This window comes from Cottoperca gobio, chromosome 3 (assembly GCF_900634415.1).
Source record: "Cottoperca gobio chromosome 3, fCotGob3.1, whole genome shotgun sequence".
NCBI classification, from domain to species: domain Eukaryota; kingdom Metazoa; phylum Chordata; class Actinopteri; order Perciformes; family Bovichtidae; genus Cottoperca; species Cottoperca gobio.
The window spans coordinates 17,717,761-17,735,852 of NC_041357.1; the positions used below are offsets into that span (position 1 = coordinate 17,717,761).

General features: G+C 38.8%; 1 protein-coding gene across 1 annotated transcript in view; it reads left to right on the forward strand.

The window, feature by feature from the left end:
* Positions 1-15,936, forward strand: part of igdcc3 (immunoglobulin superfamily, DCC subclass, member 3) — a 54,335-nt gene extending 38,399 nt beyond the window's left edge. The window contains exons 7-14 of the mRNA XM_029455694.1: positions 3,026-3,191; positions 11,443-11,690; positions 12,874-13,038; positions 13,302-13,490; positions 13,702-13,806; positions 14,036-14,171; positions 14,324-14,534; positions 15,536-15,936. Of these exons, the coding sequence (XP_029311554.1) occupies positions 3,026-3,191; positions 11,443-11,690; positions 12,874-13,038; positions 13,302-13,490; positions 13,702-13,806; positions 14,036-14,171; positions 14,324-14,534; positions 15,536-15,661 (1,346 nt within the window). The 3' untranslated portion in view covers positions 15,662-15,936. The remainder of the gene's footprint in view (positions 1-3,025; positions 3,192-11,442; positions 11,691-12,873; positions 13,039-13,301; positions 13,491-13,701; positions 13,807-14,035; positions 14,172-14,323; positions 14,535-15,535) is intronic.
* The last annotated feature ends 2,156 nt before the right edge of the window (positions 15,937-18,092 follow it).

Sequence of the window (18,092 nt, forward strand, 5' to 3'; positions counted from 1 at the left end):
GCATGTCTGCATGATTTATTATTAGTAGGAGTAGATTAGTCTAGTTTAAATAAGCCACTTGACACCTCCGTGAATATGAGAGGGTGTAAATGGTTATCAATTCAGAAAAGGAAAATAGCCGAGGTATTCCAACTCCAAATTAATGTCGGAGCACTTATGAAACCATCACACATCAAACAAATGCACTCGTATAACAAATCAATTATGTTCATTGTGGCTCCTTTGGGGAACAAAAAGACATACAAGGGGAAACAAAGACCGGAGGAGGAGTCAAAGTGTGACAGCCCAGAGGGAAAAATAAGAGCAAGATGGATGGATGTTGCTCATGATACAACCCACACCCTTACAGGAGCAAATCAATATCTTCTCTGAGGTCCATCTGACCTTCACCTTTAAGACAGCCCTCAAAGTACGCGTCGAGTGAGAGAGAAAGAGAGAATTAAACCAGGAAAGAGGGCGAGAAAAATATAAGGACCCTCACACGCATGCAACCTTCATTCAAGTGTTCAAGCTTTTTAAAAAACTAGCTTTTCTAATGGGTAAATGGAAATGTTTACATTAAAAGTGTCAGAGAACATTTTGTCTACTTGACGGAACAAGAGAGAGGACAAAAACGGTAAACAAAGATATTTGAATGGCTAAAAATGTGGCTGTTGCATAAAAAGGACACAGTTGGTGTTATTCAATAGTTTTCCCTTGAAAAGACTTAAATTAACAATCAATTATTGTCTGCCAAATGCTGATATAACTCATTCCTCTGTGCCGTACACCTCCATTGTAGTCCAAAAACTATTCTTAGTTCCTTCATGTCGGGGGCCATGGACTCTGCAGTTTGTTTGGAGTCAATCTCATGTACACATATATGTATATATACATATATGTGTATATACATATATGTGTATATACATATATGTGTATATATGTGTATATACATATACACATATATGTGTATATATACATATATGTGTATATGTATATATACACATATATGTGTATATATGTTAATACACATATATACACATATATGTATATATACACATATATGTGTATATATACATATATGTATATACACATATATACACATATATGTATATACACATATATGTGTATATATACATATATACACATATATGTATATATACATATATATGTATATACATATATACACATATATGTATATATAAACATATATGTGTATATATGTAATATACATATATAGTGTATATACACATATATGTGTATATATACATATACACATATATGTATATACACATATATGTATATATACATATATGTGTATATATGTATATACACATATATGTGTATATATGTATATACACATATATGTGTGTATATATACACATATATGTGTATATACATATATACACATATATGTGTATATACATATATACACATATGTAATATATACATATATGGTATATATACATATACACATATGTATATACACATATATGTTTAGATATACAATATATGTGTATAGATGTATATACATATATATGTATATATACATATATGTGTAATACCTGTTTTATATATATATATATATATAAACATATGTGTATATAACATATATGTGTATATACATATATGTGTATATGTATATACACATATATGTGTATATATGTATATACACATATATGTGTATATATACATATACACATATATATACATATATACACATATATGTATATATACATATATGTGTATATATGTATATATACACATATATGTGTATATATACATATATACACATATATGTATATATACATATACACATATATGTGTATATGTATATATAAAACTCACCAGTGCATCAAATACGTATTATACACGTGACCTGTTTTTAAGATTTAAGTCTTCAGCAGTTAAACTATTGGTCAGTAAATGGGCTTAAAACTGGGAAACGCCCAAGCATTGTTGTAGGTTCTTTATGAACAACAGTCACTGTTTAACAATCATCACACTGATCCAGGTTTCGATCTGTGTTCACACCTCAAATTAAACTTTTTTTTTCCAACCAGCATCTGTGTTAGAAGATGTATTTTTACACCAGGTAACAATGAGTTAAATGATCTGCACAGAAAGAAGGTTTTTACAACAGGAAATATGATATGCATCGTGTTCCAGCTTTCTACCCTCTAGTGATCACCCTTACATAAGATAATTACCATAATATTTTTTCTTAGTTAATACGAGGATAAATAATTCAGGTTATCAAATCACCGATAACCGCTGGGCCAATAATGAGTGCAGAGGAGACGGTGCAATACCTCTCCGTCTGTCAGCTCAAATAAAAACACCAAGACAGAAATTAAACTCCAGCGGATAAAACTGTTATTACTCTGTGATTTAAAGAAAGTACCTTCCCTGCTAAGAGAACCGTTTTATATAAATAAGTTATTACCACTAATTGACCATAGCTGGAAGCATATAGCATGAGATGAGATAGGATATGATGAAACTATAAACTGCACCACTTTATTTTCATGTGTCGCTGTTTTAAAGCACCTTAATGCCAAAGTAGTGCTGTTGTTGATTGTCTTGCTCTCATTCTTCCACTTCTCTGCTCTTCTCTCTGTCTCTCTTTTAATTCCCTGTATCTGCATTGACCTGGTGTCTCATATAGTCCTGCTAATTGACCCTTGAATTATAGATTTTCAACAGTATTCATATTATACACCTACAGTATAATGCAGTACGATGCTTCTTTATAATAAATGACAGCTGCTTGCATACCCTGTGAACTCTCCTATCTTTCCTTTCTCCTTCTCGCTGTCTGGTTTTATCTCTCTGTCTTTTTATCAATCTCAATCTTTGTTCTCGCTCTGTTTTCCTCTTTATACCTTACATTCTGACACTTGTTTTGTAACTCAACCTTTTAGCACCTCTGGATGCTGCTCAAATCTTCCAGTTTGTTTCTCTGGCACTGATTTATCTGGCACTGTTGTTTTGGTTGTGGGAACGAGGCTAGATTATCCAACCCTCTGTCTCCCTCCTCTTTCAGCTCCAGCTAAGTTTGTTCAAGCTCCGCAGTCCATCGCTCGGCCTGTTGGCACCACCGCCATCTTCACCTGCCAGGCAGAGGGCGAGCCTGAGCCCCAGCTCACCTGGCTGAAGAACGGGCAGATATTGGAGCCGGGGGGACACATCAAACTCAGGAACAACAACAGGTTAAAAAAAAACCTCTTCCTTGAATTGCTATGTAAATGTATTCATATACAGAGGAATACTCACAGATTTGTCAGGGTGTAGAAAACAAAAGTAAATATACACTTGGTAAATTGTGTCTTCAAAACAGCACTGTAATCTGTAGTGTTGTTAAGAGAAGGAGAGGTCTGCCCTTTTTCTTGCCAATTTTCTTGGCATCCTGATTTTTAGACGTGTACTCTGCTTACGCCTGATGTACCAATTTATTGTTAGTATATATATTATATTTTACATACACGCATACAACAGGTTGGAGACTTCCTACTAGGATGGATTTTGGTCACCATTAATAAAGGTTTTGTCATCTTTATTAATGGATAATTACTTATACGTTATAGTCTTTTAAACCATTTATAAAGGGTGACTTAACAGACAGTGGTACAGTGATTTTATTAATATTTTAATCTGAAAAAGAGCCATTATGTAAACCACCACATATAATTCAAACGGTCATTACCACAGCTCAGATTTCCTGTTTCACTGTAGCCTCACAAAGTTGGACCCAGCTCTCCATAGTAACATGGATGTCAGTATTAATCACCACTGCCTTGATCTGTTTATTGGCATCATCACATTTTCAATTTATCTGCGTTACTGTTGCTTCAAACGTGGCAGCTGCTGGAATCCTCTCTTGCCAAGACATGAGCCTCAATTTATTTGTGCCTTTGTATGCGAGCAGCGTATTGACTGGATGTTGGAGGCTTTCCCATGGCAGTCCCCAGGAATGTCATGAGCGAGAGGACCCAGCAACCAGCTCTGCTAGTTACCATTCTCAGCACCTCACACTGTAAAGGCTGCATGTTGTGTGTTAGAGTACTGTACGTGACAATGGAGTGAATCTAACAGATAATAGAGGAGTAATTACATTTAGGACCTACTTTTCAGCTTTTGGAGCAGCTGCATTTGAAACATAGAAGTGTTGCTTGTACTTCTGAGTGTGTGATTGTAAACTGATACTCTATCCATCTAGCAAATGTGTTTTTGGGAAAGTTTACATTTTCCAGTTGACCCAGGTAGCCAACCATCCATGCATTTTGTTATTATTCATAAAAAAGAACTATGAAGTGAATATATTGAAGTTGCACCAACAGAAATCAATATTTGCACTTTGTAACAGTAAGAGAAGGAAGCAGACATCTCCATCGCTCACACACACTGCTCCACTCCCACTTGCCTCCACCAGTCCATTTTAGAGAGATGGAGCAAGGGACTAACAAAGGAGGAAAGAAGAGAGGGATGAAATAAATGAAAGGCCGGGTTTGAACCTAGGAAAAAAGGAGAAAAATGAACGGGTGTTCAAAAGAGAAATGATGAGTCGGCAGGAAGATCAAATGACAAGAGAGAGAGAAAGAAAGAGCGGGTACTCAATCATAGCATTTTCCATTTGGCACCATTAGTGTATGCTATAGACATGCTCTAATGTGGATCTCATGCATCACAGAGCCTGCTCTGTGATTGGCTAAGGAGGCAGGTCTCAGCTTGAGATCTACCATTAGCTAATTATCTCATAAACTCAGCTAGTTGACCAGGAAATGCAGTCAGCCACATCGAGAGCAGAGCAGCTTGATGTGCGTCTTTCTGAGTTGTGTAGCTGAACTGTGAGTTGAGTAGAAAGAACACATTACAGTCTGATTCATTATCGGAGTGTCTATTATAAAAATACTTTATTATCTTGAGTGTTAACCCTGAAATATGTATATACAACTTATGTGTTGTTATAGATATGTCTTGGAGTAAACGTAACTGCTAACTGGATTGCAATTATTTTAATTATTGATTAATTTGAAGATGTATTCATTATTTAATAATAGATTATTGTTTTGTCTAAACGTTGGAAAATAGTATGACATCACAATTTCCCAAACTAAGCTGAAAACTAATTGATTTATGGAATCATCTCAGCTCTACTCGCAACATTTCTTTCAGTCCTGGAAGTGTGATGTTCTTATGTGGTACACAGAAGGAGATTCCTACAAAATGTTAATTTCTTGCTTCAGTTACATTGGATTATGTTGACATAGCTGACACTTTTATCAGATTGTCCATTGCATGACTTACATCTCATGTACATACATTGGAGGAGAAGGGGGTAGAACCACCAACCCCTGTAATTAAATCAAGTCAAATCAGTTTTTTATTATTTATGTTTATATTATTTATTTATAATTAGATGCATACATGCTCTCCTAGCAAGCTATAGTCTCCCTATAAAGCTTAGTTGTATATGAAATTTTATAGAAAGCTTGTTTGGAAAATGATCTAAAGCCAAAAAAGCCATGTAGTGTGTTTTCTAGTGCAGTGGAGGTCGTGAAAGGAGGGGAATTATGTGGTAAAGGGCACAATTTACCTCTAGAACCAAGGCAAAACAAAGGTAATGATATGCAAATGATATTCAACATCTCTGGGCTGTTCTTATCTATCTATTTACACAGTATATATATACTATATATATATATATATATATATATAGAGAGAGAGAGAGAGAGAGAGAGAGAGAGAGAGAGAGAGAGAGAGAGAGAGAGAGAGAGAGAGAGAGATAGACATGTACATCTAGTTATCACTTTATCACTTAATTTTACTTTTTATTTTATTTTAAGTCTTATTTGAAATGTACATTTGTAATGGCGGGAGGGGGGGGTAGATGGGTAATTGTGTAATTGTGTAAATGTTTTAAGCTACTGGATGCCGGAATTTCCCTCGGGATAAATAAAGTATCTATCTATCTATATCTATATATATATATATATATATATATATATATATATATATATATATATATATATATAATATATATATATATACATACTCTATTGGATACGGCAAGCTTGCATATACAGTGAGTGGAGCATACCTAGCAGAGCGATTTTAATTAGTGTGTGTGTGGTGTGTGTGTGTGTGTGTGTTTGTATAAAAACATACACACACGCGCTAAGGTTTCTTCCCTCAGCCATCTCTCATGACGCTGACCTTCAAAAGCAAATCGGACAAGGGAAAGAAGGGGAATCGATAGAACATTTCATTCACACACATGCATGCACACACATTAATCAAAAAGCAAGTGAGGCCCGTATGTGCACAAATAGACCTGTGGTGCATGCCATCATTCATTTTGTGCACACGCATAATCAAACATCAAAATCCACAAACGTGTTGCGCCCTTTAGTCCTCGCCCACACGCACACTTTACACAAACGAGGAAGACACAGCTACGTGAAATGCTGCATAAAATGCAATGATATCAGAGAAGAGCCGATAAGCTGCTTCTGTAAACAGAACGTTATTGGCCCGCGCTTACCAGGCTCCTGTAAAACTAGAAGCCTCTGTGAGAGCTGTTGCTAATTATGTGTAGGGACTCGCCTCATTCTTAAATCTCTAAAGCTGACACGTGTAATCATCCAACACGTACAAACTGTAATCTCACATCAGAGACTGTAATAATCGGGTAATCTAGTTTGAAATTCAACCTGTGTTGTTTTAAAAGTGATACTGTAATTGATAAGGACGAAAATGTAATTCTCTCTTGTGTTGAATGAAGATATGAGAGAAAGATCCCATGAGAGTTTACATTGGTGTAGAGGGAGTTTAAGTTGTATAGAAAAGAAAAGAACATACTTCAAGTGTGAGTGTGAGAGCTGTGCCCGAGCCGGTGTGTTTTATAATTAATGGCCAACATCTGAAGGAACATGCTGCACACAAACCTGGACATTTCGTTGCAGAATCCTTTGAAAGGGTTTTCTTTTTTTCCCTTTTTCTTCTCTTTCTTTCAGCCAGACCTGCCTTTCTTGTTTGCGGTCCCTCTCTGCGCCCCACATCCCCCTTCCTGCCCCCATTACAGAGAGCTGGGGCCTGGGCATTGGCCTTGAACTCTGACCCCGCCTGTAATCAGTCATATCCCTGGGCCCTTCCCTCCTCTCAGGCCACAGACAGCTCATCGCTCCTCCCCTCCCCCTTCCCCACCTCTTCCTCCTGTTCTCTCTTTGTACCCGTATTTTTTTCCCCCTTTCCCTCTTGCTGGATCCACAATGGCCACGCTGGCTTTTGATGGGGTGCTGCTCAGAGACAACGGAGAGTAAACACAGCCGAACAACAGGCCCAAGGCCCCGCTGTCAGCCACTCCCCTGGCCCACGGCCTTATCCATCAATCTGTGAAATGACCTTGAACTGATGAGTAAATGATGGTGTCAACCTGTCAGGACAGGACAGCTTGGCTTTGGAGCTCATGTAAAACAAGCAAACGACCCAAATTCAGGCCATATACCTTCCAAATCTCTTCTTTTCCCTCACGCAGACTTTCCGTCTTTCTTTTTTCCCTTACACATTGTATAGATCTTTGGTGGCCTTGCTCTGCTGTTGCATATTAATGTATTCTAAAACTCGAGAACATATTATTTAATCAAAAAAGCATTTTAAAAAAGGTTAAAAGAGAGGTCGCCTGAACTGCGTGTTATTTTGTAATCTCCTTGACTGAGAACGTTTAAATTAAAAACTTAAAGACTTCTCTTTGACCTCTAGAAATACAACGGTTGTCCAGACAAAGACCTTTATAGGAAGTATTCTACTTTGCAGTTCTTATATGGAGCTGAATCCGGGCCTAAAGTTTTGATTATTTGAAAAGAAAATTTAAACTGAAAGTTCAAGTTTTGATCTTGAAAAATTCAATGATCTATGAAACGTTGATACGATTATTTTGATTCAGTTCTGTAATTATTTATTTTCATTTTTTACTTTCACTTTGACTTTTGGCCCCATGCAAGATCAGGGCCAAAAGTCTGAAAGTAAAAAAAAAAAGATCTGAAACTGAAGAAATAAGATTTGAAACTATAAAATATAAGATCTGAATCTGAAAACATAAAAAGAATTACAGAACTGAATCAAAGGAATATTCAACATGAAAAAAGGTTTTCATACACAAATCTTTTGCTTTAATATATTATTGCAATTTTCAATTTCTTTTTCAAATGATCAAAACCTTTTGGCCCAGATTTAGCTCCATATTCTTACATTATTTTATTAAATAAAACTATTATTACTTGACAATCCAATACATTTTCTTGAATAAATGTATTTACAATATCCTGGTACATGAAATAATGAGATAATCGAGTAGAAAATTGTAATACCAACTTTTTATTTGCCAAATTGTTTCTAGAAAGTGTCAAAAAAACACCAAAGTATCTGCTCACCATCAAAGATGATGCCAAAGTAAAACCAAAACACAGAATATTGTAGAGTACAACTTTAAATTAATTAATAATTTACCAAATGAATATGTATACTAGCTCATTAAGAAGAATTAGATTTTTTAAATTGACCTCTGAATTACTTCTCTGTCTCTTACTCTTTCATGTAATCTGATAGTCTAAATGTTTAAACCACTTTCATCCTGGAAGTTGGAAAGGAAGTTTTGACAGCAAGTGTGGAATTTCAGCTACACGTCAGTCTGCGTGTATTTGGCAATCCGCGTGTGTGTGTGTGTGTGTGTGTGTGTGTGTGTGTGTGTGTGTGTGTGTGTGTGTGTGTGTGTGTGTGTGTGTGTGTGCTTGCATGTCAGTGAGCACACATGCTGGACGCTTCTGTACCTTCTGAAATAAGCAACATCTTGTGAAATTTCCCTGCATTCCCTTCACACACTCATGAGGCCCATCCAGGCCCGGTGGCATCAGGGTAGTGCGTCCCTGGGGGCCTCTTTACTGCGTCTGGTCAGGGCTGCCTGTCTGCAAACACTCCATCTATCGCTGATATGAAAGGCTGTCAGAAATGTGATGGTTGAGTTGCGAACTGAGGGCTGGCGACTGCTGCCATCTCAGGGGTCAGAGGTGAGATTGGCTCTGAGTACGTGAAATACAGAGGGCCTCTCTGACTTGATAATTGTCTAGATTGAATCCACCTGGCAGAATGGGGAGAATAATAACTCTTACACCTCGCAGCCTATTCTGACCCAGATTAGAGACGTACAGTAATTGTATCCCAGCCAGCACATCAATTTTGAAAAGGAAATGGAACGATTCACTTCTCCATCCTGCCCGCTGACCCAGAAGATCTCTCCCCCGCCCTAACAAATCCATCCTCACAAACCACTCTGAGGCTGGTATGACTTTGGCGCCGTCTGTCGAAAGCCGAAATGTCACTTTCCTCATGTTCCATTTCACAGGTCCAAAAGGTGGCCAGTGACAGACTATGTACACTGCACACGGTTGACATGTAGTTCTTTCAATAAATGGCATGCATTTTTCTCACAGGATCATCCTGGCATTTCTTAATACATTTTCATTTAATACACCGAGGATCCAACCTGTCCGTCAAAGAAAGATTACAATCTCTTCGACAGGTTCTTATAAACTGCAAGAGACGGATTAGGCGGGATGCTGCAGGATATGTTGAACTCCTGTGGCATTCAAATCTACTGTTTCAACTTAAAGCACAGCATGAGAACCAGAAGCCAGAGGGCTTTCTTCCCTTTATTTGAAAGATGCTTCTGATCTCTTAAAATGCCATGACCAAGGGCTTTTAAGATCAGAAAATGGACAAAGCCACAACTCAAGCCCTTCAACATTCCCAAGGTACCCATTATATGCGTCTTTCCACTTTTTCACGCACATTTTATACAATAAATACAGCACAAATGGCCTTGGTATGAAAATGGCATGAAGAAATATCTTGTGCCACAGGATCTCATTTCCATACTGTGTTAAATGTTTTATTTTTCCTTTTGCCTTTGGACAAATGAGAGGAGTGGATTATGTATTCTTGTTTAATAACACCTACTCAACATGCACAGACTAACACACACACACACACACACACACACACACACACACACACACACACACACACATACACACACATACAGACGGCTTATGTTTCTCCTATAACAGAAGACAGGCCAGGTGGGAGGGAGGGATGAAGAAGAAGCAGAGTTGCAGTAGAAAGACAAAGAGCAAAGTGGTGGATGTACGATAGGGAGGAGCGCTGGTTGGAAGAAAGAGAATATAGAGTGAAGGCATTGAGCGTGGGAGGATGTGTTTGTGTGTATAGGTATGAGTTATGAGGTGAGTACATATGTGTGGATGGACAGATGAAAGGTTTCACTGAGGTAGGCAAATTACATTTTTTTAAATGCAAAAATAGATTTATCTACTCCGACGTGAGTTTCAGTCGAAGACGAATCAGTTAGAAAGTACGCGCTCTGCATGAGTGAGGATCTTCTTTACATACTGCTGCTGTCTGAAGTGTGTGATGTGATGTGTGGCTCTTTCTATAACTCACTCAAACACACACACATATACACACACACACACACACACACACACACACACACACACACACACACACACACACACACACAGCTGAACACAGTAACTTGTGCTCTTGACATACTGTCACATTCATTTCTTTGCTGGATGCAGTTCTTATCTCAGGTGTGAAGTACGAGTGCATTTATTCAGTACTGGCAATTTATTTCTGGGAGACATAAAACAAATCAATACAATTTGATGCTCTACTTGCAGTGGATAGAATAGTTACTTCCATCAAGGAGAAAATATTGTTGGCATTTGTCATAATTTCTTTTTTTAAAGTAGTAAAAGCAGATTTTGATACATTTTTGATGATGTCACCATGTGATCATGTATAAAGCACAGCTCATAACTCCTGACCCTTGATGCATGTAGTTTTATTTTCCTGAATTTAAGACAAATCTTTTGGTATTTGCTATTTCTGCCTGCCGACAGATTTCCACTGTTTTGGATATTTCCATTTAGCAAATAACAGTTTTTCAACAGTTTACCTTCACATTTCAACTTATTTACGCCAAAATAGGTGCGTAACACATTTGGATGAGTCTTAAAACAGTTGTTCAATTATAATGATGTGCCCTGCTCTGTAACATGTTGTTGTTGTTGTTGTATAGTTTCACATTGAAATAGGCAGTTCAATGAGTGAAACAATTATTATTATTTAACTGTGCAACAATAATGTAACAGTGACACAAAGAGTACTTTTTACTACTACTCTGCATTTTACCATAAATACTTTGACTATTCAATAGTAGAATTGACCTTTTGGCTTTGGACTTTCTCTCATACAGTCAGTCGTACACAATCAACTCTTGCGTTTCATATTGGTGTCAGAGGAACTAAACTTCCTCATTTCCTTTTTGTCTTTCCCACTTTCTTTCCTTCCTGTTCCACCTCTTCCCTCCTGCTCCTCTCACAGCACACTGACGATATATGGTATTAGCCAGGGTGACGAGGCTATCTACCAGTGTATCGCTGAGAACAGCGCCGGGTCCACACAGGCCAGCGCCCGCCTCACGGTGCTCTGGGCTGATGGACTGCCCGGTGTGCCCACCCACGTGCGGGCCGAGTCCCTCTCGCCCACCAACATCCAGGTGTCCTGGAAGGAGCCTGATCAGAACACTCAGGACATCATCGGTTATGTGCTTCACATCCGCAGGACTTCAGGTGGGGCTGCACTGAAGATCACAATAGTCATACACAATAGATTACATAAAAATAAGTTACACTAACATCAGATAATGTGAATGGCTGGTATACTGAAGTGATGATAATAGACTGCACTGACATTGACAACAGTTTGTGAGCACTGCTTACACGCAGATCACAAATGGTGCCAGTATCCCTTTTCACAACTGATTGTCGCTCTCCTCTCACATGCTAAGTGGTGTTTCTCGTGATTAATTAAATGTGTCAAAATGAACACACAAGGAAATTATCTCATGTCTAAAGTCGCAGTTTGCTTGTTAGAAATTTGGTGAACGGGGCCGCAGAAACAACCCGACGACCCCATCAACATTCTCAATTGCACAGAAACTATGATAAATGCATCATTTTTAGTGTTTCCCTTCACAGCTACACTACTTTCATTCGGCAAATACCTTTGTCCGATGCTACTTACAGTAAGTGCATTCAAAGCAAAAGGGAACCGCACCCCTCCCAACAAACAAGTGTGTTCAGTGCAACAGTACAAGTCCCCACACGCCACTATACAGATGGATATAATAAGGATTATTAAAAAACTTAACTTCCCAAAAACTATCTGAATGATGCTCCCTGTGTGTGTTCGTTCATACATGCACATGTGCATGCTTGTTTACGCGCATGCACATGTGTGTGTTTGTTACGGCTTTTGACAAGTGTATGTGTGTGTTAGTGTTTTTGTGTGTCTTGTAGCGCCAGCTGCTGTTCTCCTCAGTAGTTTTATCAGATGGATAATTTAGGGCCCTGGGGGCCAACCAATAGGATCTGCTGTAATTACCTTTCCACGATGGTATGGCCCAATGAGGGCTGGATATAGATAATGGTTACGGTCTCTGGCAATAAAATGCTTTAACAGAACCTTTGTAACTCCCTCTTTTACCCCCTCCATCTCCTGACTCCACCCCTGCAATTCAGCCAACCATCAACATTCAGGCTCCCAGGGCCAAACTAGATTAGCTATTACCTAACAGAGCTGCTCTGATAAAACCAGTGAAATGGGCAATAACCATAAAATGGTGACAGAAACAGATTGTATTTATTGTTTCCTCTCTTGATCCCATTTTCCACCATTTGAATGATTGCTCCTTCTTTTCCTATTTATGTCTTTCTGTCTCCTCCTCTTCCTCCTCTATCTTTCTTCCTTCAGACCCAGCGGAGATGGAATATGAGGAGGCCGTCAGTAAGGTGACGCTGCAGCAGATCATCAGGGACCTGGAGCCCTCTACCAGTTATTCCTTCTATGTCAAGGCCTACACATCCCACGGGGCCAGCAAACCATCGGACAGCATCACCGAGATCACTAACGGGGAGGGTGAGCTGGAAGCAAAACGCAAACACACACACACACAAAGTATATCTTTCACCAATACTAAACATGCATGGGGGTGTGCAAAATAGATTTATAGTGCTTGCTGAGAGTAAAACATGCAAGATTATGAGCTCATAAATTGCAATAATTATGCCTTTGCTGTAAATGTTACTGCACATGAAGTGTCATAATTCACTCTACAAAATAAAAGCTTCTACTATCATATTGTTGGACCCCTTTAGTTGACAGTCGGTATTGTGTTGCAGTGCCAGCGCCGCCTTCCCTCTACACCAAGGTGGTGAACAGCAGTGTTATACAAGCAACGTGGGAACCTTCCTCCAAGATGGGCCAACATCAAGGCTTCAGACTGTATTACAGAAGAGCCCACACACCGCTGTTCACCGGCCCCATCGTCTTCCCTCGCAACGTCTCCCAGTACAACATCACTCAGCTGGGTGAGAATTGTAGTTTCAAAAGGACTTCAACTTATTGTGTCATAGCAAACAGGATTTGTTGTTTTTTAACTGACTGAGCTCTTTCTATAATCTTAATTGACAGTGTAAGAAACCATATTTGATAATGTCATCTGGGCCCATTTAAAATCTCTCCGTGGAACTTGCTTTATTCATTATCTGAACAACTCTTCCATCTTTTATTTTTGTCCAGATCCTGCACTGGTCTATGAGATAAAGCTGCTCGCAAACAACCAACACGGAGATGGCAACGCCACCATCAGATTTGTTTCACTTCGGGAGGCGCTGGAGAAATCTGGTGATTGTCTGACACAACCGAACACAACCACATGTAGCTACACATTGTCCCACATCACCACCAGTGTATCCAGGTTTAATGTGCCTCACTGAGTCACATGTGTCATCTTTTGACTTGAGCAAAGTCAAGCTGACCATCACAGTCACACACACATGAACGCTTCCCTGACGTATCCTTGTTTAGACAAACTTTGGTGGTTGTTTGACTGTGGTGTTCTGTGTCTCCTCAGTGTTGGACATCCCATGCGACTGTGTGAAAGATGAACAGAGCAAAACATCCACTACAGGCATCATAATCGGCATTCACATTGGAGTCACCTGCATCATCTTCTGTGTGCTTTTCCTCGTCTTCAGCTACCACGGCAGGTCAGTACAGACACTGTGTGTAAACCCCTACCAGCAACAACATTTTCAAATGGAAATAACTTGCCAATAATTGTTGTTGAAGGTTAATGTTGGTCTATCATGTGTGTGCAGCTGAAAAGAGTTTCATGTGTGTGTGTTCATGTAATCTCCAGGTTAATGATGTGTAAGGCGGTTCAGGCCACCCCCCAGGCAGGGCACAGCGCAGTGCTGGAATCCTCTTCCTCTTCCCAGGGGGCTTCTGGGCTCAACGGGGCTGCCAGGAGAGAGTTGGAGGTGAATGGCAGCGCAGCTGGGAAGAAAGTGACCGACAGCAACGAGCTCCAGAGACTTTTTACTCAACCCACCACACAAGAGACATGCATGGTGAGTCCTGATCATGAGAAATGATGTAAACTCTATGGCCATTCTGTGTTATTATGACAAATATATTTTAAATCTTAAATAAAATGTATTACAACTTGGGCTATGTCTTTGTAGCTCCTTCCATCTGTTCTTTCAGTGGAAGGAAAATAACAACCCAAACCTTCCATTCCATCTATAGTTTACAGCCTAATTTCCTGGTTTAAGTTTGACCTACTGTAATTGCTGTAGATGTGCACACCCATTAGATTATTAGCGACGTCACAGCTGCGTTCACTTTTAGTTTTAACACCAAATAGAGTGGTGGCTGCTCCCTCTTTTTAAAAAAGAGCGATTATCTGATCATTCGTGTTTCTTTCCCTGCTGGACCTATTCTTACAATGTCACTATGTTAAATCTGTTATACAATTTATTTGTAATAAGCATAGAAAACAGCTATACAGACGTATTTTTCCCCTAATTCAACAGTGTGTGAGAAGCTGAAAACTTTGTGTGACAGCATTGCACCACAGTGCATATCAAGCTTTAAATCTTAGTTTTTTTTAAGAAATTCTAATCACGTTTTTAGCAAAAAACCAACAGCAGACGATAATTTATTTGTTTATTCTTGTTTTTCTTAGGACCTACTTTTATGCATTATAACCCAAACAATTTGGCAAAACAATAGAAAGGAAATTACTCCAAACAAAACAGTACAGTAGAAAGCAACTACACAAAAAAACAGGAAAAATAAATTTGGAGGCTAAAGCTACAGTGTTGTATGCCTAACTGTGTAATAAAAACACAAAAAAAACACATTGAGGTTATCGAATTCAGAAAATGAACAAAAGCCCCAGCTGCACTAATATTGTTCTTTACATAAAAAGAAAAAGGGTATCCTGGTGGCTGGGAAACCTGTCATGTTTCCTGTCTATCTCTACCATCTATTGATGTAGGCCAACATGTCCAAAGAATAAATTAAATGTACTTTTTGTCTAACTCTATTTAATTATGCATGTTTTCAGTCCAACTCCTACGTGCTGAACGACACCAAGCTGTCTACGATACCGCTAGACGAGTTTGCGCTGGAGCAAGAGACGCAGTTCCAGGAGCCTCCTGCAGCAGGAGCGGGTCGGCAGGACCAAGGCTAATCATGTATGAGGCCAATTCACACGACACTATCCACAGTGTCCCCTTGGACTCTTCTCTCACTCAGGTTGACAAGTGTTTCCTTTCAAAGTAGTTTTTCTTTTTGTGCAAAGATGTTTTTTTTATTGGTAAATTAAGAAGTCCTAGAGGATCTAGGGCTGTATATCAGAGTGTTTTTGGCCTGAGCTCTCTTCGGAGGCAGGCCAGTGAAATGTTCTTTATTTTTTACAATTTGGTCTTTTGTTAATTTTCTGGTGTTGGGTAGCACACAGAATAGAGGCCCCATAATGTCCTTGTTATACAATGATGATTTTATTTTTAAGTTTATAAATATATATATACATATATATCTTTATCACCTATATGTCAAAGTGGTTATAAGTTATTGGTCTTATCTCTACTTTTCTGTGGATGTCAAAGACTCCTGCTGCCTGCTCTCACCTACCAATGATTCCACCGTATCGCTCACAGAAGACCTCAGCCTTCGTCCAGGGATTCGATGTATTCTGTCTCAGGACTTTGTTTCAGTGATATCAATATTTTTTATGAGTTCTCGACCTTGTGAACCTTTACGATTCAACAAAAACCTACCTCAGCCGGAATGAATGTGTTGCGGGAAGCTTTTAAGGGACTTTACCTTCCCCTGTGCTCACAATTACTTTACATGCGGAGGAACCAATTGGTTTGAAAATTACAAGATCAGGTGCCGCACTACCTCAGATGTCAAGAATCGTCTCTCTTCTCCTGCTTGTCGAAGCAAAACGAACAAAAACGAGTATCCAACATAAAGCACTTCCAAATGCTGAAGTTAATGTTCTACCTCAAGATAACAATGTTAATGTTGTCGCTGTTGTTGTTGTTGTTTGTCTGTTTATTGCATAATGAAAAACCCTCTTTTGCCCCCTCTGTGAAATCCTGGCTTCCCTCTGTTGATGAATATGTTGTTTGTAGATTCAATGTCAGTACCTCATGCAAGTTGACATACTGATAACACTGTTGTATGAATTACAGTATGTTAGGACAAAGTATGAATTATGATGTGCCATTGTCAGCTTTTTTTTATCATTTGACTGAAAAGAGCGTTAGAGATACACTGCATTGCTAATGATATTTTCAGGACTATTTACTGCTCAACGATACATAATGTTCAATTGGACAAGAGGCAAAATAATAATATATACAGACATCATACATGTGTCAAAAATTTGCGCTGTGATTGAATTTTGTGAGTGAGTGTGTGTGTGTGTGTGTTGTGTGTCATACAGTATGTTTCATTGATTGAATGAATGTTTTCATGTAAAGCAAGAAGAAAATGGAGCACTAATCTTATGAAAATGTTCCAAAACATTATTCCGCTGTTGTTGGTATAATGGCTTAAAGGAATAGTTTGACATTTTGGGAAATACGCCTTATGGCTTTCTTGCTGACAGTTCGACGATACCACTCTTTTATCCCTGCGTTATCTATTTAGCTATAGCTGGTAGGCGATTAGCCTAGCTTAGCATGTAGCGTACAGAACATAACTTCCCCTAAAATCACAAATTGTCCTATTTACATTACTGTTTGAGCACACATCTAACAATTGAGATGTGACATGTTAATTAGTGAGCTTTAGAGGTGCTGGTAGGCAGATTGGTTTAGAGCCAGGCTAGCTGTTCCCCCTGCTTCAAGTCTTTGTGCTAAGCTAGGCTAATTGTCCTTTCAGCTCTAGCTACATTCTTCTTGGGAAATATGCATATTTTCTTTCTGGAGGAAATCTTGATGAGAAGACTGGCACGACTCTCATGTCTGTAGGCTACTGTATATGAAGCTACAGCCAGCTGATGGTTAGCCTAGCTTAGCATAAGACCTCAGCACCTATAAAGCACACTTTTTAATACATTATATCTTGTTTGTTTAGCTCGTACACAACAATTTTGTCAGTTTGCCGTTTTAAGGGGGATTATGTGCTAGACTATTTCATGACTGAACAGTAACTTCCTGGAGTCTCCAACTATTACGTGATATTTAATGGACAGATGTGAGCGTGGTATTGACCTTCTCTAACTTTTCACCAGGTAACAAATAACCGTCGGAAATGTTCAACTATTCCTTCGATTTAAATTGTCAGCAGTGTATTTCTAAGCTCATTCTGGATATTTGTTGCTGCAGTGCTCTTAGTGATTTTGTTTTCACATCACATTATCTGCCTCTTTTTTAAACAAAGTAGTAGCCTTTCAGATTTATGGTGCCCAGGAGACATGGCAGTTGCTGATCATGTTTGACTATTGTTACTCTCTTCCCAAAACCACAACTGCTGCTCAGCCTTCGCCCTCCTGTCAACACTGACTAGTTAAAATGCTTCAGGAACACCGTGTTTATAATATTGCTGGATGTTGACGACGAGAGACGGAGAGCAGGTTGAGGGAGATAAACGTCGTCGGGTGGCTCTAC